A 25,528-nucleotide genomic window follows, 5' to 3' on the forward strand; every position below is an offset into this window, starting at 1 on the left:
CGATTGAGGTTCTTTATCCACCATTTGAACAATTCTCCCTAACCTTCCATGTTCTGTCCACTTTCAAGAAGGTTCGCCACAATGCCACGGACTGTAAAACTTCTTAATGACGTTAAGCAAAGTGACCGCAGGAACATTAAGATCTCTGGAGATGGACTTGTACCCTTGAGACTGTCCATGTTTTTTCCACAATTTTTAGTTCTCAAGTTGTTGAACAATTCTTTGCTCTTTCTTGTATACGAAGTCCAGAAATTCGATTTCGAGATTTTGATGAATCTCAATGTTTTAGACCTCCCCCAGTCCGAAAATATCATTTTTGGAATGATGCCTGTGTGTCTGTAAACACGATAACTTGAGTTCGCTTTCACTTCGGTCAACCAAATTTTGCATACAAGTATTGGGTACAAAAACGTAGATTTCTATCAACTTTTGCACTATTTCCGTTAAGTGTTCCGAAGTGGTACTTTACCTTTTATTCATGCAGCTGCAGAGTCCGATTTATTCACCTTTACTTTATTAATAATTGTTCAGTATATTATTAATTTGATTTGTTGCTGATGGTTCTTTAATGTACATACTATAAAAATATAATCATTGTCTTGCCATTTACTCCTCAAATATCCATCCCCATATACGAGAAAGTCGAGGGAGACCACCTCTGATTTTTTTTTTCTTCTTTCTGTGGGTGGTCCACACAGACACAAAGGTTCAGCCAACTTTTCTCCATTTAAACTGATTGCACGTGGGAAGCAGCGCTTGTTGTTAGAGGTCACATGATAACTGGCTCTTTTTGACAATTTCGGATCAGACTTACCACACTCTTCCTGCTAATGAATCCAAAGCTGGCTTGATCTAATGGAGCTCAAACATCAAGACAAATTCAGTTTCACCCCATGTAAAAATCCCTACAGAATGGTTTATTAGACAAATCTATTGGTGGTCTCCATTGATCTTTTAATTTTCCAAGTCCCCCTATTTCCTTCTGACCTGCAATGCGGTTACTGGCTGGCTTCTCCCTGAAGTTTCTTTGAGTCGCATGGAGCTGCTGCTTCCAGTGTGAGGCCTCGGCTTAGGAATAGACACCACGGGGATAGGCGCATAGCTGTATCCAGTGACAGGGGGTGACCTCTTCTCCCAGGGTCCTATTGAGCCTTTCGAGGTCTTGGAGATCTTCACACTATGCTCTGAGTCACTGTCTCTGTCTTTCAGCCAGCTGTGGGTAGTGCAACTGTGAATTGAAATAAAGCCACATTAAGAAACTTGCAAATCGGCAGGAATCCACCCTAGTGTGACAGCGTGTGGACATGTTTAAATACGTAGTCTTGTTATGGACAGATTATAAGACTAGTAGACACCCAGGCCAGTAACCATTGAGGAAGAGTTACTTAGCACACAGCTCTGTCCTTACCTTACCTTAAGGCCATGTCACATAAGATGACTTTGCCAGCGATTCCCACTCATAGCTTTCATTTACATTAGTGGCACGCTTCCATGAAGCCAGTAGCGTAAAGTAAGCAAGAGTATAGTAAAGTAATTAACAGTTAATTAAGTAAGTGTATAGTAAAGTAATTAACAGTTATGTAAGTAAGCGTATAGTATAGTAATTAACAGTTAAGTAAGTAAGCGTATAGTATAGTAATTAACAGTTAAATAAGTAAGCGTATAGTAAAGTAATTAACAGTTAAGTGTATAGTAAAGTAATTAACAGTTATGTAAGTAAGCGTATAGTATAGTAATTAACAGTTAAGTAAGTAAGCGTATAGTATAGTAATTAACAGTTAATTAAGTAAGTGTATAGTAAAGTAATTAACAGTTATGTAAGTAAGCGTATAGTAAAGTAATTAACAGTTATGTAAGTAAGCGTATAGTATAGTAATTAACAGTTAAGTAAGTAAGCGTATAGTATAGTAATTAACAGTTAATTAAGTAAGTGTATAGTAAAGTAATTAACAGTTATGTAAGTAAGCGTATAGTAAAGTAATTAACAGTTATGTAAGTAAGCGTATAGTATAGTAATTAACAGTTAACTAAAATAATGTTAACATACACTGGATTTTCTCATTACGGTATTCCGCTAAATTTTTGCAAGATAACACGCAGACTTTATCGAAATATAACTGGAGAATATAACTTGACAAATCCGCTTGAACAGGACACGCAGACCTCAAAAGCCGGGCCTGGGGCGGTCGCCCCTACTTGTCCCCCCCAAACGCCGTTCTTGACTGAGGTCGTGTGACGTCTGTATGGGTTTTTGGGTCCCTCACATCCCACAGTGGCATGCATGTTAAGGTACGGGAGCCATAGGAACAGTGATAGAATACCTTCTTCACTAAAAAGGGACGCAAAGCACCACCCACCTACAGGCATGTCTAATCAAAACGGCTGGTGGGGCTAGACATCACCAACCGATGACAATTTGTGTGTGTCATAAACAAGAGCATTGTGGGCCGCATTCATAAACACATGCACATTCACTCACAGTAGGCCAATTTTCAGCCACCAATCAGACAAACATTCAGGAAGAACGCAGAGCACTCGGACAAAACCCACACGGACCCTTTTGCAAATTTCTAGTAAGAAAAAGTGGTAAAAGATTCGCTGAGGAAAACTCCAGTGGGTGTCCAATACCTATCCAGCGTATCTCCTGCCTGGATCCTCGTGTTGTTAGCACAGGCCTCAAACTCCCGACACCTTGAATTGCGCTATGCGGACAGGAGCGTGTGCATTTGTGCATATTAAGAATCCTCAAAAACAAGAATTACAATAACACGACACGTTGATTGGTAACTCGGTTAATTCACAATTGTACTCTGTGTCAGACAAGTGCAGAATCTGTCCTAGCCTGTGAAGGTGGGCTTGTGCTGTAGCAAACTCCAAGCCGATCTGGATGGAATGGATTCCGCAAGTTGCTAGAAACACAAACTTCCAATTATTTTTGATATACCGTATATACTCGCGGATAAGTCGGGACTTCATTTTGCCGTATAATTTCTGGTATTTTATAATGTCGTTCGTATAAGTCGAATGCCGAAAACTCACACTATTGGTCCAAGAGATTATGATATGCTAACCCACCTGAGAGAGTCACCACGGAGCACACGGCCTTCTTTTTCTATGTATTGTGCCCACACAGTAACACCTGAACTATTCCGAAGTGACGTTTGCGCTGATTTGTGTTTTATTGTATCTCACACCCTCATCGTAAGAGCATCCCTTATCTACGATGAAGCGTTCGATCAGAAGAAAATATGAAACTGGTTTTAAATTAAACGTCGTTGAAGTAGCAAAAGAAATCGGTAACTGCGCTGCTGCAACAAAATTCAATGCGTCTGAGAAACTGGAGAGAGATTGGAGGAGGCAAGAAGATGTAAAAAAAAAATTAAGTGTCGCATTTTTGAACAGGCGTACAAGTCGGGGTCTGATAAGACCTGACTTACACGTGAGTATTCTGTTAATCCCCAAGGATTTCACACGACCTTTGGGTAAGCGGAAAGCGTGCATCTCGCAGCAGATTTCAGTGGTGTGAGAGGCGTAGTAAAGGCTAAAATTAACAAAATGTCAATGTTGTGATGTGAGATTTTACATATAACTTGACGAATATTTTGTATGTCTTTATTTGTAATTTAGGCATAGCAATGTAATTTAGTGTTTACCCCCCCCTTAGGAATGGGTCTGTTTGAATTTTACGACAGGATTTGGGAGATGTGTCTTAAACCAGTTTGCCGAGTGTTTCTTTGCTTTCCCGCAAGTAGGCTAAGGTGTACTTTAACATATCGTCTCTTCGGGTGTCAGATGTTAAGATGTTCTATTTCCCCCATTGGTCTGAGGTATGGCTGTTTGGAATTGGCTTGTCTCAGAGGCCTTTAAGTACCACGATGTCCTATTGGCTCTAGGGGTTGGACAGAACATCTATAAATGTATGTGTTTAACCTCACAATCTCTCTCTTACCAACCAACATATGATAAAGAAGTATCTCTCTCTTGCTAACCTGTGATGATGAAGACAACACAATGAAGAGCACAGCTCAGCAGCCATTTTGAACAGACATGTGGCTGAAAGCTGAGCACCAATGATGCCTTAACTAGAGACATTTAAGTAACTACAAGTCTGTGTGCCGCCTGAACTACATTTCACCATTTAATCAGGTTGTATGGTTGCCAATATTCAAATATACTTTGCATTTTGTTATTATTTATGAATATTATCAATAATACGTTATTTTATGTGTAACTGAACTTCTGCTTGTCTTTTTACTACATCTAATTGCCTGAGGTTATAGATATAGAAGGGAAGGTGGGGTTAAGTTATATACAATAATACCTTATAAACAGTGATAAGTCTGTGAGATTAGGCATTCTGAGGCTACATATTAATAATACAATAGGGGTAAGTAGAGCACTATATTACTCTACCAAGACAAAACAGTCAGTCTGTTATTCTCTAACCCGCTTTGTCTTGAACAGGGACGTGGAGAGTGCTGGAGCCTATCCCAGCTAGCATAGGGCGCAGTGCAGGCACAAACTCTGGGCAGGGTGCCCAGTCCATCACAGGGCAAAATGAACAAAATAGAAATTCTATCAGTCTAGAGGTATAACTTACTCTGTGAGGTGAACGTCATCCTTAAACGCCGAATTTTGTGAGGCTTCGTCCTTCTGGCTGAGCGCGGAATCTGACCAGAGCTGCATCTGAGGAATTACCTAGATGGTGACAAATCATTTTTTGAGATTCAAACAGTAACAACAACAATTGTTTTTCTTGCATAGCACTAAACAAAATCACACGAGGAACAGGCCCTGTGTTTTTGACAGCCACCCCAACACCAACCCCAGCCTTGGCTCCCTAAGAAGACAAGAAAAACAAAATGGAAGAAATCTCAGGAAGAACAATTCAGAGAGAGAGAAAGAGACCCCCTTCCAGGTAGGATGGGCATGCAGTGTATGTCAAAAATGAGGTAAATATAACACACAAAACAGGACACAAGTAATCCTCTTCACAGAGCAAGATGGCCAATCTATCATTGCCACCTGAGACACACAATACAACGGTATTGGGGTGAAGTCTTTGTTTGCTAGCAGGCTTCGATCCATCCATCCATCCATTATCCAACCCACTATATCCTAACTACAGGGTCACATGAGTCTGCTGGAGCCAATCCCAGCCAACACAGGGCGCAAGGCAGGAAACAAACCCCGGGCATGGCGCCAGCCCACCTCAGGGCACACACACCCACACACACCAGGGACAATTTAGGATCACCAATGCACCTAACCTGCATGTCTTAGGAGTGTGGGAGGAAACCCACGCAGACACGGGGAGAACATGCAAACTCCACGCAGTGAGGACCCGGGAAGCAAACCCAGGCGCAGGCTCAAATGATTTCAGTAATTAAAGATAAAGGGGACACCAAGAAGCACCACGTCCAATAGTATCGGAAAAGTAATGGTTATAAAAAGTACAAACTCTGGGACAATAGATCAAGCGCTGAAACATTACAGAATGGCATCATGAAGCAAAATTTAGCAACCGAAAAAAAAAAAAGCGTCATCCGAAATGAGTTCATGCAAGAACTGACCCCGTTTTTAGGCTCTTCTTTACTACTAGGGTGTTGTACCATGTTAGTCACTATGGATGTAGTGAGAAGTCAAGCAAGAAGGGGCCTGAGTTGCCTCAAAAGCTTGCATATGGTCATTGTAGCCGCCGAAGTGTAAGGCGAGTTCAAACACGGGTAAAACGCATGCCGAAAGAAATCTCTTTGTTTTAAAAATATTTAGTGAAAATTAAAGGCAAATAATCCACACAAGAATAAAGAATAAAGTTGTTACACACGTAGAATAAAAGGCAAAAAAAAAAAGAAAAATTGATCTTCTCTAAACTTCGGTTTTCTTGAGAAACTTTAGTTATTTCTATACTTAAAAGTTCTTTACTTCTTCTTCTATTGAAGATTCTTAACTTCTTCTTATGTACACTATAAGCATACAGTTCGGCACTTAAATAAGTGCGTTATCTTACGAGTTACTTCACACACTCAGAAGGCCGTAGGCACTTAGGCCTGTAGGCCCGGTTTAAAACCTTGTGCCTTCTACACCTTACACATGGCAAGGCTGGTCACTAACTAATTTCTATACTTTAAAAAAGTTCTTAATTTCTTCTTCTGTACGCCTTAAGCGTACGGCTCAGGAATTAAATAAGCGTGTTGTCTTACGTGTTACTTCACACACTCTATACTTAAAAGTTCTTTACTTCTTCTTCTATTGAAGATTCTTAACTTCTTCTTATGTACACTATAAGCATACAGTTCGGCACTTAAATAAGTGCGTTATCTTACGAGTTACTTCACACACTCAGAAGGCCGTAGGCACTTAGGCCTGTAGGCCCGGTTTAAAACCTTGTGCCTTCTACACCTTACACATGGCAAGGCTGGTCACTAACTAATTTCTATACTTTAAAAAAGTTCTTAATTTCTTCTTCTGTACGCCTTAAGCGTACGGCTCAGGAATTAAATAAGCGTGTTGTCTTACGTGTTACTTCACACACTCTATACTTAAAAGTTCCTTACTTCTTCTTCTATACTGACAGATTCTTAACCTCCTTTTGTACACTATAAGCATATGGTTCTGCACTTAAATAAGCGTGTTATCTTACATGTTATTTCACACACTCTATACTTAAAAGTTCTTTACTTCTTCTTCTATACTTAACGATTCTTAACTTCTTCTTCTGTACACTATAAGCATACGGTTCTGCACTTAAATAAGTGTGCTGTCTTACGAGTTACTTCACACACTCAGAAGGCCCGTAGGCACTTAGGCCTGTAGGCCCAGTTTAAACCTTGTGCCCTCTACACCTTACACATGGCAAGGCTGGTCACTAACTGAGAATAATGTTAAGTCAGAGCTGTTAGAAATGGCTAGAATATACCAATTCAATTCTACTTATGGGGGTTATTAGCACCTCCTATAGATTATGCATTGTCATTTAGTAAAACATTTATGAATCTTGTGTAACTAGGAAATGGCTCTTACAGTCATCTTTCTAGTTAGCCAATAAAAGGATTGTTTTGCTTGATGTCTCTCTAGACCCGGGGTCTCCAACCTTTTTTTTCCCCCTGAGAGCTACTTTTACAAAATGAAAATGGCCGAGAGCTCCTCCAGTTTTCTATCGTTTCTTCTCATAGCTTATTTCAACCCAAACAAACTGAATAAGCTCGTTTTGCCTGAACATTTACAAAATGTCGGTGTCCACAACTCACATTTTGCATTAAAACATCACAAAAAAATATTGAGCTCACCTGCAAGTGCATTTTGTCCGTCTGGTGTGTCTCACACTATTGAATTAAAACCAAACAATGCCATTCCAAATCCACAGATCTGACGTCTTCATTATGTCATTTTGTCACATGTCACTGTGTCACTTTATTCACAGGTCCAGTGGCATGTGTGATGTGTTTTTCAGTTAGTCACATGACTGGCACTGAGGTTCACTCTTCTGGAGTCATTTCAATGTCAGTCTTGTTCTGAATTTTGACTTCATGACCTTCATGTCAGACTCACAGAGGTATGGAGACCCTAACAAAGCAGACATTTTCAGAGCTGCTTGGTGAAGATTCTTCTAGTTATCAGGCTCTACTAAGTTCCAGAAATGCTGTTGAGACTTTAACTGCACATTAGTTTGAAGGTTTACTAATATATAAAATCTAATGTCTGTCTGTATGTCTGTCCTCCGCTTTTCACAAGACAACTACTTCACGGATTTAGATCGGGGTTTTTTTTTCTATAATATGCTTGAACGTTCCGGTTGATTTTGCGACTTCTCTCATTGCACTAAGTATCAGAGTTCGATTTATTTGTGCGAATCCGAGTAACACAAAGCGGGCCGAGGGGGGTGGGCTCTCCTCACTCATTCGCCAGCTTCGGGGCGTGGGCCTTAACTCCGCTTAGCTAGCAAACGAGAGAACAATTAAATTCCACTTTGTTTGATATTTAAAATAAAGTGTTACTTTGGTCGTGATGAGTTTGAGTCCGGATATTCTGTTAAGTGTGTGCCACATTGAAAAGAGAGATTGCAATTCAGATTGCGGATCGTGATTTTGTGTTAGAAGGATTGTGATCTGATTTTTTTGGAAAGATCGCCCACACCCCTAATTTGACTAATCAAGTTTTCACATTTATGTCGGATTCATTAACCCTTTGGCGAGCTGCTTGGAAAAGGGGTTGTGAGTTTCCGGTAGCTCGAGGGCGACGTGCTGGAGACCCCTGCTTTAGACCATAAGCACAGATCCAGTCCAATCCAACGCAGGTTCTCACTGCTAGTAATGGCTGCAGATGCCCACAAGCCTTTAGTGGACTGCGAGTGTAACGGCTGCACAGTATTCATCCAAATAAAGTTACCTTAAACATGTCATGTTCAAAGCTTTTCAAGGAGAGCACTTCACTGTACGAGTTACGCGTGGCTGTACGTTCACATCATAGCTCAACAAATGCTTACCTTGAGGTCCGAGGGATGAACGCTCTCCTTCAGCTTCTGCAGGCTGTTTCTTAGACGGGAGTTCTGCTCCTCCAGGATGACGATCCTTACAGAATTGGCCTGCATTTGTTTCTCCATGTCCGTAATGATATCGCCTGTACCTGTTTGGGTGGACAAGGGCAATGACCTTTAACGTGACGGCATTTATTACAATGGGCGATGAGGAATTTCCAAATCAATAAAAAAAAAAACATATACACAGCCTGATGAGAATTATCCTGTAGCCCAATTTTTTTGGGATATTAAGAAACCATAAAGATAAGGTGGAATGTACAAAACAAGAAGGAAATAAGAATCCCAGTAACTGGCTTAGAAGAAGAGAGCAAATTTCATTTGGCTCACACAAGTGTGACGGTCAGGTGTCCACAAGCTTTTGGCCACATAGTGTATGTGCATTTGCACGCTTCTCAATCTAAAAATACTAAATATGTATTCATACGGAAATATATAAATCATCCTCTTCTTGTTCTTCTTTCGGCTGCTCCCATTTAGAGCGGATCCTCTGTCTCCATGTACCCCTGTCATTCACATGCCACACCGACTGCCTCACCACATCCATAAACCTGCCAGTTTCCCGATGTACCCCTTATCTCCCCACCACATGTGCCCAAACCCTCTCAATCGAGCCTCGCTCACGGGCTCGCCAGACTGTTGTTGCCACCATTAAGGCCTTACGCCTAGGGTGCAGATCAGAAGTGGTGAGGATGGGGACCCGATCAGTCGGTTGGCACACTGATAAGCTTGCCCTAGGGAACAAAATGACCTAACAACACTGGCACTGCCTCTAATGTACTCACTGCTAACCCGGTCTGCCAGCTCTCCCTCCAGTCCTTTCGTCAGCGCCACCGTCTCCAAACCATACAATCAGTGTTTGAATATTTAAGAGCATAAAATTTCAAAGCCACTTCGTCTAGTTGAGGGTGACCGAGGGGCTCCAACGGCAGTGGGTTCAAGGCAGGACTCTAGCACAAGCAGGGTGCCAGTTCTCTGCAGAGGCCACTCACTCGCATGCAAGACGACGGGATTCAGACTAACCACACAAATCTGTGACAGCCATTCCAGCTGAAAACACTGTTATTTAAAAATATAATTGAACTGGATACATTAAACATTGCCTACAGCAACTGGCATAATCAGGACAGTATTGCAAGTTTAGCACAAACGTTTGTTTTCTGTCTCCTCAGGGCCCTTACGTTTTCTCTTTAAATATTGTTCTGCTATACAGTGCAGCCATTTTCTAAAATGAATAAACTGGCGCACATGATACCGGCTCCTAACACGTTTATGAATTGGCTGCCTGTCCTCATAATTAAAGACAGTGCCTCTGATGACCATCACAAGACACTGAATAGTTTCTCCTCAGTGCGCTCATAAATGACATCGGGGGCCAATTCCTAATAAACGAAGTGCAAAGGTCGTATGTATCTGTGCAGATCAATCTATCAGATGTGTGCCCCGTTAAAAGAGTGGGGTTGGGATGAAACCCAACAGATTTTGCGATTCTCAAGGGGCAGAGCGTGATGGCCTTGCTTTAAACCCATCCATCCATTTTCCAACCCGCTGAATCCGAACACAGGGTCACGGAGGTCTGCTGGAGCCAATCCCAGCCAACACAGGGCACAAGGCAGGAACCAATCCCGGGCAGGGTGCCAACCCACCGCAGTACTTTAAACCCAAAATACAAAATTCAAAACGCGGTGAAGCAAGAAGCAGAATTAAGAAGACATCTCCGAGCAATGATGTTGAAACATTTATATTAAACTAGTCATTTAGACCGTTACAATAACGGGCGCTAGAACAGTAGTGCATAAACATTAGTAGGAACAGTCTATATTAAATGGCAAGGGACTTGACCTCATTCTGTTTGTTGGTCGTATTTTTCTGTTCTTTCAGAATTTCTTTTGTTGATGTTTACTTGCTGAGCTGACCGTTCTTCGTGGGCTGCCGCCGTGTATTGTGTGTCTTTAATCTTCTGTGATAGTAATACTGTCTTGTACGTCCGCTGGCTTGTACATCTGTAATATACCTTTAATTTTCTCTGGCAGTAATACAGGCGTACGCGTCGGTAATATGCCTTTAATTTTCTCTGGCGGTAATACAGGCTTGTATGTGGCTGTAATATGCGTCACTGTATTGTGTACCTTTAATTTCCTCTCGCAGTAATACTGGTTTGTATTTCCGTAAAACGCCTGTAACTTTCTCTGACAGTAATATCGCGCATCGCACCGTCACCAGAAGACACCCACACACGGACACCTGGACGCACACAGGGATTTTATTAAAGAGGATTATTAGCAGCAACCAATGCTGTGATGAGGACTGCAGGCAATCCACCTGACGCTAAGCATGTTTACTTCTACTTGAGTCATTTTATTTTGAAGTAACGCTACTCTTACTTGAGTACAGTTTCTGGCTACTCTACCCACCAATTACTGCTGAGCAAACATCAGCTAAGTGAACAGAAGTATAGCTGCGTATGAATGGCCTTGTTCATTGCAAAGTGAGAAATAAGCTTGGACTCACTGTCAAGTTGACACTGGGAGGGTGGGCACAGATCTGGGTAGTCCATAAGCAGCTTCTCCCTCTGCTTCTGCTCCTGGACCTGCTTCTCCAGTTCACAAATTGAATCTTTTAGCGCTGAAACAGACCCTTCCAATTTCTGTTTTTCTTCTTGCAATTGCTCTGTCACCACCTGCAGAGATGGGAAGAGTCCTTCAGGTTCTTTTCGTCATGCTCTGTGACTCGTCCGCTAGGCCAGGGGTCGCCAGCTCTGGTCCTGGAGGACCACCATGGCTGCAGGTTTTCATTCTAACCCTTTTTTTTAACGGGTGCCCTGTTTGTGCCGCTAATTAACTTCTTGTGAATTCATTTTAATTGACTTGTTTTTTAAGATTTGTTCCCCTGAATTGCTTCATGTCTTTCCTTAAAGGGCACCAAAGAGAAATGAAATGTAAAGTGAGGGAGCCAACCGAAGACCAACTAAGTCAGGGCCTCAAACTCCAACCAATTTCAATCCAACCAGCTGCTTAATGAGGTGCTGATCCTTGTCATTAATTAAACTTGTTCTTTAATTTCATGGCTTGTTGCTGCTCTTGTGGTGCATTAGCAGACATTTCTGTTCAAATGTTTTGGGGACCTGAGCAGACCGACATTCCTGAGACCTTCACCTTTCTTTATTTTCAGATATTGTATGATGGACACCAGTTGTTTTGGCTCATTTTGTATCTCATTATTGTTTGGCTGCTAATTAAGGAAAAAGAAACAATTAAGGGGTCTGAGTCTTCAAGAGCAAATCAATTCAAATTAGTTCAAAAGAAGTTAATTAACAGCAGGAACAGGTCACTCATTCAGAAAAGGGTTACAATGAAAACCTGCAGCCACGGTGGTCCTCCAGGACCGGAGCTGGCAACCCCTGCGCTATGGTGTCGAAATAATTTCAGGGTCAGAACTTCAGCATGACCCTGAGGTAAAGCCATCAACTTAAATATCTGGTCTGCCACAGTACAACATTTTCAAGAATCTAGTAACCCTAACGATCCTCACCTTAATAAAGGCACATGGGTTTGACAAAAGCGGCTTCACGTTTTAGTACAATACATGATGACTTCAGGATTAGAGCTTCGCTGCTCCTTGGCTGCTTCTTCTCCAGCCCTTGATGTCTAATGCAGTGTATTTCAACCAGTGTGCCATGGCACACCATGAGAGCTACCCAGGTGTGCCATGGAAATAACAGTTGTAGATGCCACATGGGCTGGATAGGCATCCCGGACAGAAGAGGGGATGGTTCCTCGCCCGGATGGGAGGCTCCTAACAGGCATATAGGCATCCCGACCAGGGAGGAAGAAGGGATCAGACCTGGAAGGAAGGACCAAAAGAGATGGACGGACAGCTCAATGAAAAGAGATGTCACTTGGTGGGGGGGAGGGGGCAGTGGGTTTACTCCCCTAGCATGCTAGATGGCAGTGGCCCTTGATATCAGTGCCCAGTTGGAAGCCAGCAGGACATGTCGGGAGATGTAGTCCGGCAGAGCAGCCCTGGGTGCCACAAAAGGGAGCTGCAGGGAGACTTTGCCCAATGGAAGCTCTTCCGGGTCATGTGAATCACCCTGGTACACCCAAGTCCATAATTAAAGAGACCACACTCCCTTTTCCAGTGGAGTCGGATAAATCTACAAATATTTTAACCCAGGACTCACTGTGTGCTCGTGTTTGGGGGTTTGGGCTCGCTGATGCCCCCGGTTCCATCACACAGTGTAGCGCACCTGGGTTTGAACCTGAGAAAAGTACAAGCTCTGCAGGTGGTCGACACCTACCTGGAGAAACTGGCATAAAAAGGGGGCACCGCAGTTGCTATAATGCAGAAACAGCAGTCGTGTCTCTAGGCTGCTAGACCCCATCTCTCTGGGTGTGTGGCATCACAGGGCTGGTGGATAGTGGGCCTAGGAGTTGCCTGTGAGGCCCTGAGAGGAGCGGTCAAAGGGGTGAAGCAGCTGGGATATGCGCCCAAAATGCTCACTAAGTGCCGTGTCTGCTTACGCTAATCTCAGAGCTGCTTTTTGACCGGTTTTCCAGTAGTCCTGCTCCTTTGGAGAGTTGGGCTCTCGTATGAAATATGAGTTTGTGGGTAGTACAATAGCGGTGGGCCTTGAAATGTTTTCGGTTACAACAAAGTGTACCACCATAGTAAAAAGGTTGGGAAACACAGTTCTGATGTGTCATCGCAGTCCTCTCACCTTCTGCTCCTGAAGCTGACACCGCAATGAAGCCGTCTCCGACGTGAGCTGAGAAAGCTCTTCCTGGAGCTGCGCTCGTTTTTCGTCACTCTCCTCCAAACTCTGTCGCACTCCCTCGCACTCTTGGTCCAGGGAGTCTACTTGCTGCAGCAAGGCTCTGTGTTTTGCCTGCAGGGACTGAATGAGAACGGAGAACAAGCTTTTAAGAAGCCGTAGGAGTACTGAGGAAAAAGACCTGTCACCATTGTGCTCAACTCACTGTGGCTGGAAGGTGAACAAGAGTGGCACAAGGCAAACCCGAACGGAGGACTGGCAATAGAAGTGCGAGTCTGCCTGCCAGGAGGAGGACAGTCACGCTTCTGTGGGTTCAAGTCCTGATAAAATCCGATACACAGGGACACGAGGGATCACAAGAAGGTGCACTGATGTGGCGGCCCTCTAATTTCAGGTTGGTCTTTGGCGCGGCACTCGAGTAACTCAGGATGCAACTTATTGGGCACCACTAGCATGAGGTTCTCCAAGGGTGTGACGAAAACACACCCAGATATGAAGGCATCGATAGAGTATTTCCAGCAACATTCTTTCGGCTTAAGGGTGAATCACATACTCGAGGACATCGGTGGAATTCAAAGGGAAGTGCATTTAAGACTGAAGCCAGGAAGCACTTCTTTGTGCAAAGAGTTGTGGGACTCGGGGACAAAACTACCGAGACATGGAGTTGAAGCAGAAATCTGGACAACCTTTAAGAAGAATCTGGAAGAGATGCTGGGACAGCAAACAAACGGGCTTGATGGACTGAATGGTCTCCTCTCGTTTGTCACATGTCCTATGTTCTGATTCAGGGAGTGTGACGGGAGGGGAGATCTGGCGAAGCCAATTATTCATTTATAATATTCAAAGGAAGGCCTAGTGGCCTAAATTACGTTTGCATTCGCCCTAGAATTTTTCCTGTGTTTTTCGATTTTGACTTGATTTAGTGATTCCAGACACCATGAGCCTTTTACCACAGGAGTGACTGTAAGGCAAGGACTGGACGGTGGGCCATTCCGAGAAACACAAATACACAGTGGAAGGGGGGCAACCTTAGAAACACACAAGAAGAGCGTGGAATCTCCGTGCAAAGGGCATTCCACGTCAGAAGTGAACCCAAGCGACGTGAGCCCCTTCAATGTTAACATTAAGACCCTGCTCTTTACTCGGGGCGGGTGGGTTTCCTCTGGGCATGCTGATTAGATTGAATGGAGCTTCCAGTTTGGCCCTGTGTGCGAGTACAGTCGACTCCGTTTAAGTGCACGGCCTCCGGATGATGAGTGCAACGTGTCAGTCCTGAAATTTGACCATTCAGGTACCCCACCTACTAGCCCAGTCAAACGCAATAAAACATTCATTAAAATGGACTCTGGTGAAGAAATTACAGTGGATACGTGTATAATACATACACATTAACTGTTCAGATATACACGTACTGTACCTGTACGTCTTCAGCCTTCCCTATTCTTTTTCGTTTTTCTGTCCAGATTACCGTTGTTCTGCCAGTCTTACAATATCGATTTCTTATTCTTGTAAATCCCAGAAATCTTGCTAGAGTGAATGCCGTAATAGCACTTTGAGGGACTTTTTGTATGAAAATGTGCTATATAAATAAATGTTGTTGTTGTTGTAACGTTTCGCAACAGAGACCTGACTCTCCTTGTTGTCAAATCTGTTTAAGACATTGACACGTTCAGCCAGAGACAACAACTTTTGCACACAGGATGACAAAGTCGACGCCAAAGTCAAAAGTCACGACAGCTAACTAATCACAGTTGAGTTGTAAGGCTAATCCGTAATGTAATTCATTGCTAACAGACTTGTGTTTAACGCATTGGCAGTTCTGAGAAGACATTTACACGTCCATAAGAACACAATGCTAAACGGACTACAGTATACACCTTACTAACTGTAGGCCTCAATACATTAGCGGGATGGGACTTCAGCACCTGAGCGATCACGAGAGCCGGGCAACTTACATAGTCACACACTGATGGCATCATTTGAGCGTATCAATCAATATCGTTATTTGACTAGCGGATGTGAAGAGGCCATGCAGTTAACCGGAGTGAATTTGGCAGGAGAGAATAGCAATGGGATCAATAATGTACGTGCGCTTATTGATAGTGTGCTTATGCAAAGTTACAGTCATAAGAAAAAGTTTGGGACCCCCTCTCAGCCTGCATGATAATTGACTGTCCTTTCAACAATAAAGATAATAGTGGTATGTCGTTCATTTCCTAGGAGTACTGCGGTGTTTTCCGAACAAAGATTTCTAGTGAAGCAGTATCTAGTCGTATAAATTAAATCAAATGTGAAAAACTGGCTGTGCACAAATGTGGGTCCCCTTGTCATTGTGCTGATTTGAATGCCTGTCACTGCTCAGTGCTGATTGGTTGGATGAGCTCATTAAGCCTTGAACTTCATAGACAGGTGTGTCCAATCATGAGATATAAACGTATTTAAGGTGGTCAATTACAAGTTGTCCTTCCTTCCCTTTGACTCTCCTCTGAAGAGTGACAGCATGGGATCCTCAAAGCAACTCTCCAAAGATCTGAAAACAAAGATTGTTGAGTCTCCTGGTTTAGGGGAAGGCTACAAAAAGCCATCTCAGAGGTCTAAACTGTCAGTTTCAACTGGAAGGAATGGAATCAGGAAATGGAAGGCCACAGGCACAGTCGCTGTTAAACCAGCAGGTCTGGCAGGCCAAGAAAAATACAGGAGTGGCATATGAGCAGGATTGTGAGAATAGTGACAGACAACCCACAGATCACCTCCAAAGACCTGCAAGAAGGTCTTGTACATCGTTCTACAATTCAGCGCAATTTGCACAAAGAACATCTGTATGGCAGGGTGATGAGAAAGAAGCCCTTTCTGCACTCACACCACAAAACAGAGTCACTTGTTGTATGCCAATGCTCATTTAGACAAGCCAGATTCATTTTGGACTGATGAGACAAAAATGGAGTTATTTGGTCAGAACAAAAAGTGCTTTGCATGGCGGAAGAAGAACACCACATTCCAAGAAGAACACCTGCTACCTACTGTCAAATTTGGTGGAGGTTCCATCATGCTGTGGGGCTGTGTGGCTAGTTCAGGGACTGGGGCCCTTGTTAAAGCCGAAGGTTGGATGAATTCACCCCAAAATCAACCAGTTCTTCAGGATAATGTTCAAGCATCAGTCACAAAGTTGAAGTTACGCAAGGGTTGGATATTCCAACAAGACAATGACCCAAAACACAGTTCATGCAGAAGGAGAAGTACAATGTTCTGGAATGGGCATCACAGTCCCCTGACTTGAAGATCATCGGAAATCTATGGGATGATTTGAAGCAGGCTGTCCATCAAATTGAACTGAACTGGAGAGATTTTGTATGAAGAATGGTGAACAAGACCTCCATCCAGAATCAGGCACTCATCAGAGGCTATAGGAGGACAGCGTCCAGAGGACAAAAGGAGGCTCAACTAAGTATTGATGTCATATCTCTGTTGGGGTGCCCACATTTATACACCTGTTTAATTTTGTTATGATCCATATTGCATATTTTCTGTTAATCCCATAAACTTAATGTCCCTGCTGAAATCCTACTGTGTCCATAAGGCATGGCCGATATTAAAAGGAAGTTGCTACTTTGAAAGCTCAGCCAATGAGAAACAAAAATCCAAAGAATTAAGAGGGGCTCCCAAACTTTTTCATATGACTGTATTGCCCGTTTACTTGACTTTATACAAATAGGGACCATGCAAGTCACGTGAAGCTAAGCGGAGTGTGCGTTGCACTTAACCGAAGTGGAGTCGACTGTATAAGAAGGGGTGGGCCTGCTGTGGACTGGCGCCCTCTCCAGTGCCGTTTCCCACTTTGCACCAGTGTGGTCAGGATAGCGTCTCCCCTCCTGCAACCCCGAATTGGATTAAACAGGTTCAAGAATGTTATGTTTTTATCTGAAATGTTTTCATATGACATAACTTAAAGTAGCCACTTGAATTTGCTTCACAGAAGTATACAAGTTTTACAATGGCAATCGATTTGGCAGTGTACGCTAACAGAAGGCACGTCCTCCACAAAACAGAGAAATCTGCCTCCTACCTCCTGCTGCCTAGTCAAGCTGATGAACTTGGCCCTCTCTTTGTCCAGTTCCACGATAGTGGCAGAGAGTTCTGAGGTGTTGGTGGCCAAACGCATGTTAAGGTCTCGGACGTTACCCTCCAAGACAAGCACCACGCTCTTGTCGACCATCTGGGTTCTCATCTCTTGCAGTAGTTTTTCTCTTTGCTGCTCTGCATAAATGAAGGATTACACCATAAAATACACACATATGGACAGATGTTTGGGACAGTATTACAAGTCAAAGACACACACACACACAGTCAACAATACCCTAAGCCAATACCTACAGGACAGAGTGGAGACAGCCATGATGGCAATAGAGCTCAAGTAGCACCTCTTAACACACTTTGGGGGACTAAACAGGACAAGTCTTCATGGAGTGGACGGACAACATTAATCATGATAACCTCTCACACATCACTGCCTCCACCAAATTCAGGATCCCATAATGCTGCAGTTTATGCAGATGTTTGGTATGCACATACATCATGGAACAGTACATTACAAGGAGTGATAGAACATTCTGGAGAATTTGTCGCACATATCAAACGAGTGCTACATGGGCGGAACCGCGGGGAATGGCTTGTATATATATAGTGACGGGCCCGACCGGGACCCCCCTGCTGCATATGTTCCGGGGAAGCAACCATGGGCAACTCAATACCTCCCCCGGGACACTTGGTGGAAGTCTCCCTGGCCGACGCTGATTCCCCAACCTCCTGCAGGACTCCATGGGAAATGGAGTCCTCCACAGCCTGGTTGGGAACTGGGGTGGCCGCTAGGGGGTGCTGCCTGGATTTCACAGCCCAGCTGGACAAATCTTCAGCTCCAACCGGAAGTACAATTGGGTCCAAGTGGTCAAGCACCTGGAACACTTCCGGGTGGGCTATAAAAGGGGCCAGCCACCATCACTCAGTGGCCAGAGTCGGGAGGAGAGGACGAAGTGTCAAGGGAAGGAGTGGTGGTGGTGGTGCCAGTGTTGTGGTTGTGGTCAGTGCTTGTTTGGGACTGTGTATTGCCTGTGGGGTTCACGGGGAAGACATGCCCCACAGGTGAAGAAAAATAAATCTTTATTTTGATTTTTATACGTGCCTCCGTGTGAGTCTGTGCCGGGACGGAGCAAGAGGGCGCTATTGTTACAATATATTAAAGTGAGGAAAATTTTCCAAACCATACCAAAATACTTTTAACTTGTTGGAGATTCTGACAAAGAAATCGAGCAGTTGGAAATCAGAAATTCTTCATTTGAGTTAAACGTATATTTCAGAGAACGTAACGAGTCTTTCCTTTTATTGTCATAAAGACCGGATGAATACCAACAGCAACCAATTTGAAAATTTCTCACATTGGCTGCGTTACAAACTGACAGACACACATTGATAGCCCCTCAGCAGTAAAGGGTCCTTAGATACGAGTTCGATACTGATGCTGAAACACATGAAACAGAAAAGAATGAGAAAAACAAAATCCAAGAAACATTGAAAACTCTCCTCTAGTCATTAAACTGCGGCTTATGAACTCCAGCCATCTGCAAGTAAATGGCCTATGAAGGATTTCATAGCTACTTGCACACATTTAATATCTGCACCAGAGCGGATTTAATCCCCTGTAACATGTTAACGGTGACCTAGATGATAACAGACTGACTGCAAATTAAGCTTTGTAGATCAAGACAAGTAGATTTCTGTGGGAGCAATAAGCGATGGAGTGTAAGAAAAGTCAAAAAGGCCTGCACATACCCAGATCCTGAATGCTGGCCTGTTGATTTTTTAGCTCCTCCTTCAGACTGGAAGCATCTAGAAAACAGAAAGTGATTCATTTAACTGGACAGTTGACAGTTCCTGAGTGGTCTTTTGACCACTTAACTTGGAAGTCTGCAGCAGCTTTACTATGGACACTTCCTCTTGTGATTTCACACCTCACTTTTCTAGGTCAGGCTTGAGCGGAGTTGGCAACCATCCCAGAAACATTGGGGACAAGGCATGAACTACCAGAAGAGTGGCAGGAGTGAGTTGTGATAGAAAAGTACATGCAAGAGTGAAAGAGAAGGTCTATAAAACGGTAGGGAGACCAGCCATGTTGTATGGTTTGGACAAAAAGACAGGAGGGAGAGCTGGAAGTGGCGGAGTTGGAGATGCTACGATTTTCGCTCGGAGTAACGACAGGGTTAGCATTGAGTATATTAGAGGGACAACACAGGTATGACAGTCTAGTGACCAAGTGAGAAAGGCTGGCCTAAGAGGGTTTGGGCACGTGCAGATGAGAGATGAGGGGTACATCAGGGAAACCGCCAGGCAAGAGAAAAAGAGGAGGTTTATGGCTACGGTGAGGGAGGACATGAAAGAAAAGATGTAAAAGTCAGGGAGAGATGGAGATGGATGATCCGCTGTGGTCTCCTCTAAATTGGAGCAGCTGAAAGAAGAAGAAGATTTGGGTTTTAATTGTTGCCTGATTTCTTAACCCGCCATCAGTTAATAATGAGGTGCTAATGACAAAGGAACCACCCACTCTCTGGCTTCCATTTGAACCTGTGCCTTTGCATCATGAATTATCCATGTTAACAAAAATGAGAGAGAAAGGAAGGACCAGGAGATACAAATCTGTTTGGGACCGCAAAATGTAAGGATAATGTTCTCGGGAAACGAAACATCTACAATGCGATAAAGATTTGTCTTGGAAGAACGAAAGCACCAACATGTCCTAGCATTGAACGCCAAGTTTCATTATCTGCTAGGCTTGGCTTCTGATTATGAAACTGGTTGGAATGAAACCCAGCCTCCAGGACTGGAGTTGAGTATTCATAATCCATAAGCCTTGTAATTAAATACAAAGGGTAATTATCTTCTAGACTTAATTATGAAACTGGTGGGACTAAAAACCTGCAGCCATCCAGGGCTGTTACTGAGGACCCCTGCCCTAAAAGTTGTAGCACATATGGAAAAATGCATGGATGAATAAGCAACAAGAAAAAGAAAATCACTACACTCATTCATCTATTTCACATACGCGAGTCTGGCATGACAAAACCTCTAAATCAGGGGTCGCCAAGTCCGGTCCTGGAGGACCACCGTGGCTGCAGGTTTTCATTCTAACCCTTTTTTTAATTGAGTGCCCTGTTTGTGCTGCTAATTAACTTCTTGTGAATTCATTTTAATTGAATTGCTTTTTTAAGATTTGTTCCCCTGAATTTCTTCCTCGTTCCTCTGAATTGCTTCATTTCTTTCCTTAAACGGCACCCAAACGGAAATGAAATGTGAAGTGAGGGAGCCAACAGAAGACCAGCTAAGTCAGGGCCTCAAACTCCAACCAATTTCACTCCAACCAGCTGCTTAATGAGGTGCCAAGTCCTGTCGTTAATTAAACTCGTTCTTTAATTCGGTGGCTTGTTGCTGCTCTCATGGTGCATTAGCAGACATTTCTGAAATTTTCTCTTTTCTAAGAGCACTGGTAAAATGTTTTGGGGTCCTGAGCAGATCGGCATTCCTGAGACCTTCACCTTTCTTCATTTTCAGATATTGTATGATGGACGCCAGTTGTTTTTGGCTCATTTTGTATCTCATTATTGTTTGGCTGCTAATTAAGGAAAACGAAACAATGAAGGGGTCTGAGTCTTCAGGAACAAGTCAATGAAAATGAATTCAAAACAAGTTAACTAGCAGCAAAAACAGGTCACTCATTAAGAAAAGGGTTAGAATGAAAACCCGCAGCCACTGTGGTCCTCCAGAACCGGAGCTGGCAACCTTTGCTCTAAATTTCTTTCACCTGTTGTGAATGACGGTAATAATGGGGCAACTCATTTAACAAAAGCTGCGATTAGAGGCAGGATTTTTTAGCACCGATTTATAAAACACTTGGCATGAAAACTAGTTGGCTGTAATTAGCTGGTAACAATACTACGAATACCTCATGCCAGGAACACACAGAGAGTGTCACACACGTGGTTAGGGTCAATGATGGAATCTCTACAAACCGGTTTGTGTTGTTTTTATTAAAGCAGGTGTTGCCGTGAAAGTTGGAGAGTCAGAAGCGGAACTGTTCTGTTTTTGGAATTACAACGTGGCAGGTGATGATTTCAAATATAAAATGAACAATGTGTTTTTGGTAAAGGCAGCAACACAGCCTTTCGGCTAAAAGGCATTTGGCTTTCCAGAACTGAAACTTGTATCCCCGCATTTTTCTGTCACGACAATTCTTCCTTACAACAAGATCCATTTGTAGCAGCATTATCACTTTCTACCAATTGTCATTTTTACAATGAAAGGCAGGGCGGCACGGTGCCGCTTGCCTCGCAGTTAGGAGACTTGGGTTCGCTTCTCGGGTCGTCTCTTGCGTGGAGTTTGCATGTTCTCCCCGTGTCTGCGTGGGTTTCCTCCCACACTCCTAAGACATGCAGGTTGGTGCATTGGCGATCCTAAATTGTTCCTGGTGTGTGGGCCGTGTGGTGGGCTAGCGCCCTGCCCGGGATTTGTTCCTGCCTTGCGCTCTGTGTTGGCTGGGATTGGCTCCAGCAGACCCCTGTGACCCTTTATTAGGATAAAGCAGGTTGGATACTGACTGACTGACAATGAAAGGCCACAGTGAACTTTAATATTTTTTTTTTTGTTTATTTATCTGACGTCTTCTGTCCAAAGCAATCTGAAAATCTCAATGCAAACGATTATTCTGCTGGTGCATTAAGTGGCCTGCTTAGAATAAGACAAGAATAAAACAATCTGAAAATCTCAGTGCTAAAGATCAGTTATTTCAATATTTCTTCAGTGTGATCACTGGTGTATGAAGGGGCCTGCTGCGAATCAGAAATGATTTAGCCGATGGCCTTGTGCTGGACTGCACCATATCACCTTATCATACTTTTATAAGCTTCAACTGGTCCAGAATTCAGCTGCCCGCATCATTACTAGAACCCCTTCTGCTCACCATATCACTCCCATTTTGCAGCAGCTTCATTGGCTTCCAGTTCAGTTCCGCATTCATTTAAAAATTCTTCTGTTAACTTTTAAGGCTCTCCACACCCTCGCCCCTCCATATCTGTCTGACCTCTTCCATGTTGCCATTCCCTCCTGCACCCTTAGATCCTCTTCCTCCATCCACTTGACTGTCCCCTTCGTCCATCTTACCACCATGGGGAGCAGAGCATTCAGTTGCTCTGGAACTCACTACCATCTGAGCTTAGAAATATTGAATGATTCTCACTTTTCAAATCTAAACTTAAAACTCATTTGTTTAAGACTGCTTTTACTCTTTAATTACAATTACTCTGTCTGATTTTAATTTTGTTTATAATGTGTTTTATCTATTGTTCGACGTCCTTGAGTGTTTAGAAAGGTGCCTACAAATAAATAAAATGTATTATTATTATTATTATCACGTTGCCTAACCTACCAGGTCCTCCCTGTGTGGAGTCTGCATGTTCTCCCCGTGTCTACGTGGGTTTCCTCCCACAGTCCAAAGCCATGCAGGTTAGGTGGACTGGCATCACTAAATTGTGTATTGGACCGACGCCCTGCCCGGACTTCGTTCCTGTACTGCACCCTATGCTAGCTGGGATAGGCTCTGGCAACCCTCATGATCCTGTTCAGGACTAAGTGGGTTAGAAAATGCCTCTAAGTCCCTTGATTCATTTCTCCCTTTAAGGATGCTGGAGTCTATGCCAGCACCACCAACAGCATTCTGAATGAAGTGCCAGGCTGTCATCGTATATATATTGTGAGCAATCGGGCTGCACTTTCACATTTTATAGAGTCGATTCGATTATAAAGAACGCGCACTTTCAGACAGATGCCAGTTTTAGAAAGCTTTTTCACGGTAACAAAAAAACATTTAAAACCGATTATTTACCGACACAAATGGTTTACTTCCCGGCTGGCTTTTCTCGCTTACAAGACTGTCTGAGGTGCTTGTGGTCCTGCCCCACCGGCAGCACTGCAACCGCAGAAAAAGACACGTTTGAACTTTTGATTTCCAGGAGTCAACTCGTGTAACACATTTGCCGTGGGAGTCCATTGAAGATCAAGCATAACGTGTTTAATGGGCCCTTTCTGAATGTTATTTGTGCAATTCTAAACTAAATACATGAAGATATCAATTACCCATAATATGCAAAATGCTGCTGTGGTAAGGAAGTGGACTTTCATGACCACATTAAGAGACTCTGTGATTGTTACGTTCATGTCGGTACATCTTGTGAGGCATTTTGCCAGGAAATGGTGCTCCGTCTTACCTTTCTTCAACTCCTCTTTTTCAACTTCTAGCTTTTTGACTGCGTCTGCATTCCTCGCGTGCATGGCTTGCAGTTTGTTCTCACACTCTTGCATTTTACGTTTGCATTCCCCCTTCTCCCTGTGAAGAACCTCCTCAAACGTCTGCACTTCCTTCTTCAAGGCTGCCTGCTCGGCCTCTGAAGCTGCCAAGCTCTTTTTGAGGGGCTTGACCTGATTCAGGAGGTCAGTGAAGTGCTTATTAATGCGGGCCAGGTCCTTGCTTTGTTCTGCGGCCCAGTAGGCCATATCTGACGCAGAGAGCTGGGTCTCACCCAAAATCTCATCTGTCACCTCTTGAAAACGACACAGGGAAGACGGCAGGTTTTGACTTTGGCAAATGCCAATTATGGCTTTGCCAACTTCCTTCAGCGAGGACTGGGAACGAGCACAAGCGTCACAAGGCACCAGGGAAGACTCCACAGTCTGACTGCCTATAGTGCGGCAATCATTGGCCACCGAGAAGGGCGTGCCGACGGGTGGGATGTTCTGAGAATAAACAGCAGCAGCAGACTGTGAGCGCCTCTCTCTGTTCTCCCCAATGCTTTTTAATGGAGAGGCGGATCTGTTTGGATTATCCTTCTGTCTCTCCTGTTCTCCGCCATTCCAGTGTAAGGCTGACGTTTCTTTTTCTGGAAATTTCTACAAGAGAAAAAAAAAAAAATTTAACAGATGGGTAGCATTGATTCGATAATGAATGCTTGAGAAGACTATTTCAGTAAGTCTTCACCACTAGCCCTATAGACATTGAGGGACCAACAGACTTGGACTGCAAGGTGTTTTTTGGTCCCATAGCAGGATTTCATTATACCGTATATACCAGTGGATAGAGAAAAGAATCCCCCTTTCAAAAATATTCCCATTTTTTTTGCTTTACATCCTTAAATGAACACACACACAAACTAATATTTCTTCCCCGCTTTACTTACTCAATGCCACCTCTAACATCCAAGTGAAATATATCAGAGTTACAGTTCAGAAGAATTATAAACAAATCAAAAACAAGACATGCTGAGATTAATAAAGGACCCCACCGCAATGTCATTTTGTTGACCCCCCCCCTTTTGCTTTAATGACAGCATTGAGTCTGTTCGGATTCTTCTCTATCAGCTTTGCACACCTAGATTGAGTAATATTTGCCCCCCACTCTTCTTTCCAGAACTGTTCAAGTTCGGTCACATTGGATGGTGAGCATTGGTGGTCTGCTATCTTCACAGATTTTCAGTGGGATTTAGGTCTGGGCTCTGACTGGCCACACCAGGACATACCCTTTTTTCTCCTTCAGCCACCATGTGGTCAATTTTGCTTTGTGCTTCGGGTCGTTGTCTGCTGGCAGAAGCCCCTTTAATTACTGTGGCCCAAGCTGACACAGCAGCGTGAGGTGCACCCCGCAATGTACTTTTAGTGCTAGCTTTAACACATAAGTGGACTTTCAAATGGTTCGGTGGCAACTGGGTGACAGTCAACTCGGCGAAAGACAATTCGGCGAAGAAACAACTTGGCGAAATACAACTTGGCGACATCCTTTACCAGTTAGGTAATAGTTAAGTTCAAAGAGATTTTTAAATTATATTTAAATGACAACGTGATTTAAAATGTTGAAAATAAATTTATATAATTGACGAACGAACTTTATTCTGCAGCTGGAACCAGGGCCGGCCCTAACAATTGCGGGGCCCTATGCGAAACGGATTGCGCGGGGCCCAGTCGGGGTAGGGATAAGGATAATAAGTGAAAATTAAGATTTTGTATTAGAAAATAAATTCGTCTTTGCATTTTATTCATTCTTTACTAAGTACAAAATCACGATCAAATTAACTTTACTTTACGAGCCTTGCGTGTAGCGAAGTCATACAGTATATCATCAAAATTTTGTT

General features: G+C 43.4%; 1 protein-coding gene across 3 annotated transcripts in view; it reads right to left on the bottom strand.

The window, feature by feature from the left end:
* Nucleotides 1–274: 274 nt before the first annotated feature.
* The window catches only part of ccdc157 (coiled-coil domain containing 157), a 30,378-nt gene continuing 5,124 nt past the window's right edge, over nt 275–25,528 (bottom strand). The window contains exons 3-10 of one of the 3 annotated variants that reach the window (XM_028824997.2): nt 23,615–24,293; nt 19,134–19,190; nt 17,374–17,564; nt 13,257–13,433; nt 11,048–11,216; nt 8,486–8,625; nt 4,601–4,698; nt 275–1,228 (exon numbers count right to left, since the gene is read on the bottom strand). In XM_028824997.2, coding sequence (XP_028680830.2) covers nt 973–1,228; nt 4,601–4,698; nt 8,486–8,625; nt 11,048–11,216; nt 13,257–13,433; nt 17,374–17,564; nt 19,134–19,190; nt 23,615–24,293 — 1,767 coding nt within the window. In that variant the 3' untranslated portion in view covers nt 275–972. Of the gene's footprint in view, nt 1,229–4,600; nt 4,699–8,485; nt 8,626–11,047; nt 11,217–13,256; nt 13,434–17,373; nt 17,565–19,133; nt 19,191–23,614; nt 24,294–25,528 lie in introns of those variants that run through there. The other 2 variants (XR_007933871.1, XM_028824999.2) reach the window with 2 other exon arrangements.

Source organism: Erpetoichthys calabaricus, chromosome 18, assembly GCF_900747795.2.
Source record: "Erpetoichthys calabaricus chromosome 18, fErpCal1.3, whole genome shotgun sequence".
Taxonomy (NCBI): domain Eukaryota; kingdom Metazoa; phylum Chordata; class Cladistia; order Polypteriformes; family Polypteridae; genus Erpetoichthys; species Erpetoichthys calabaricus.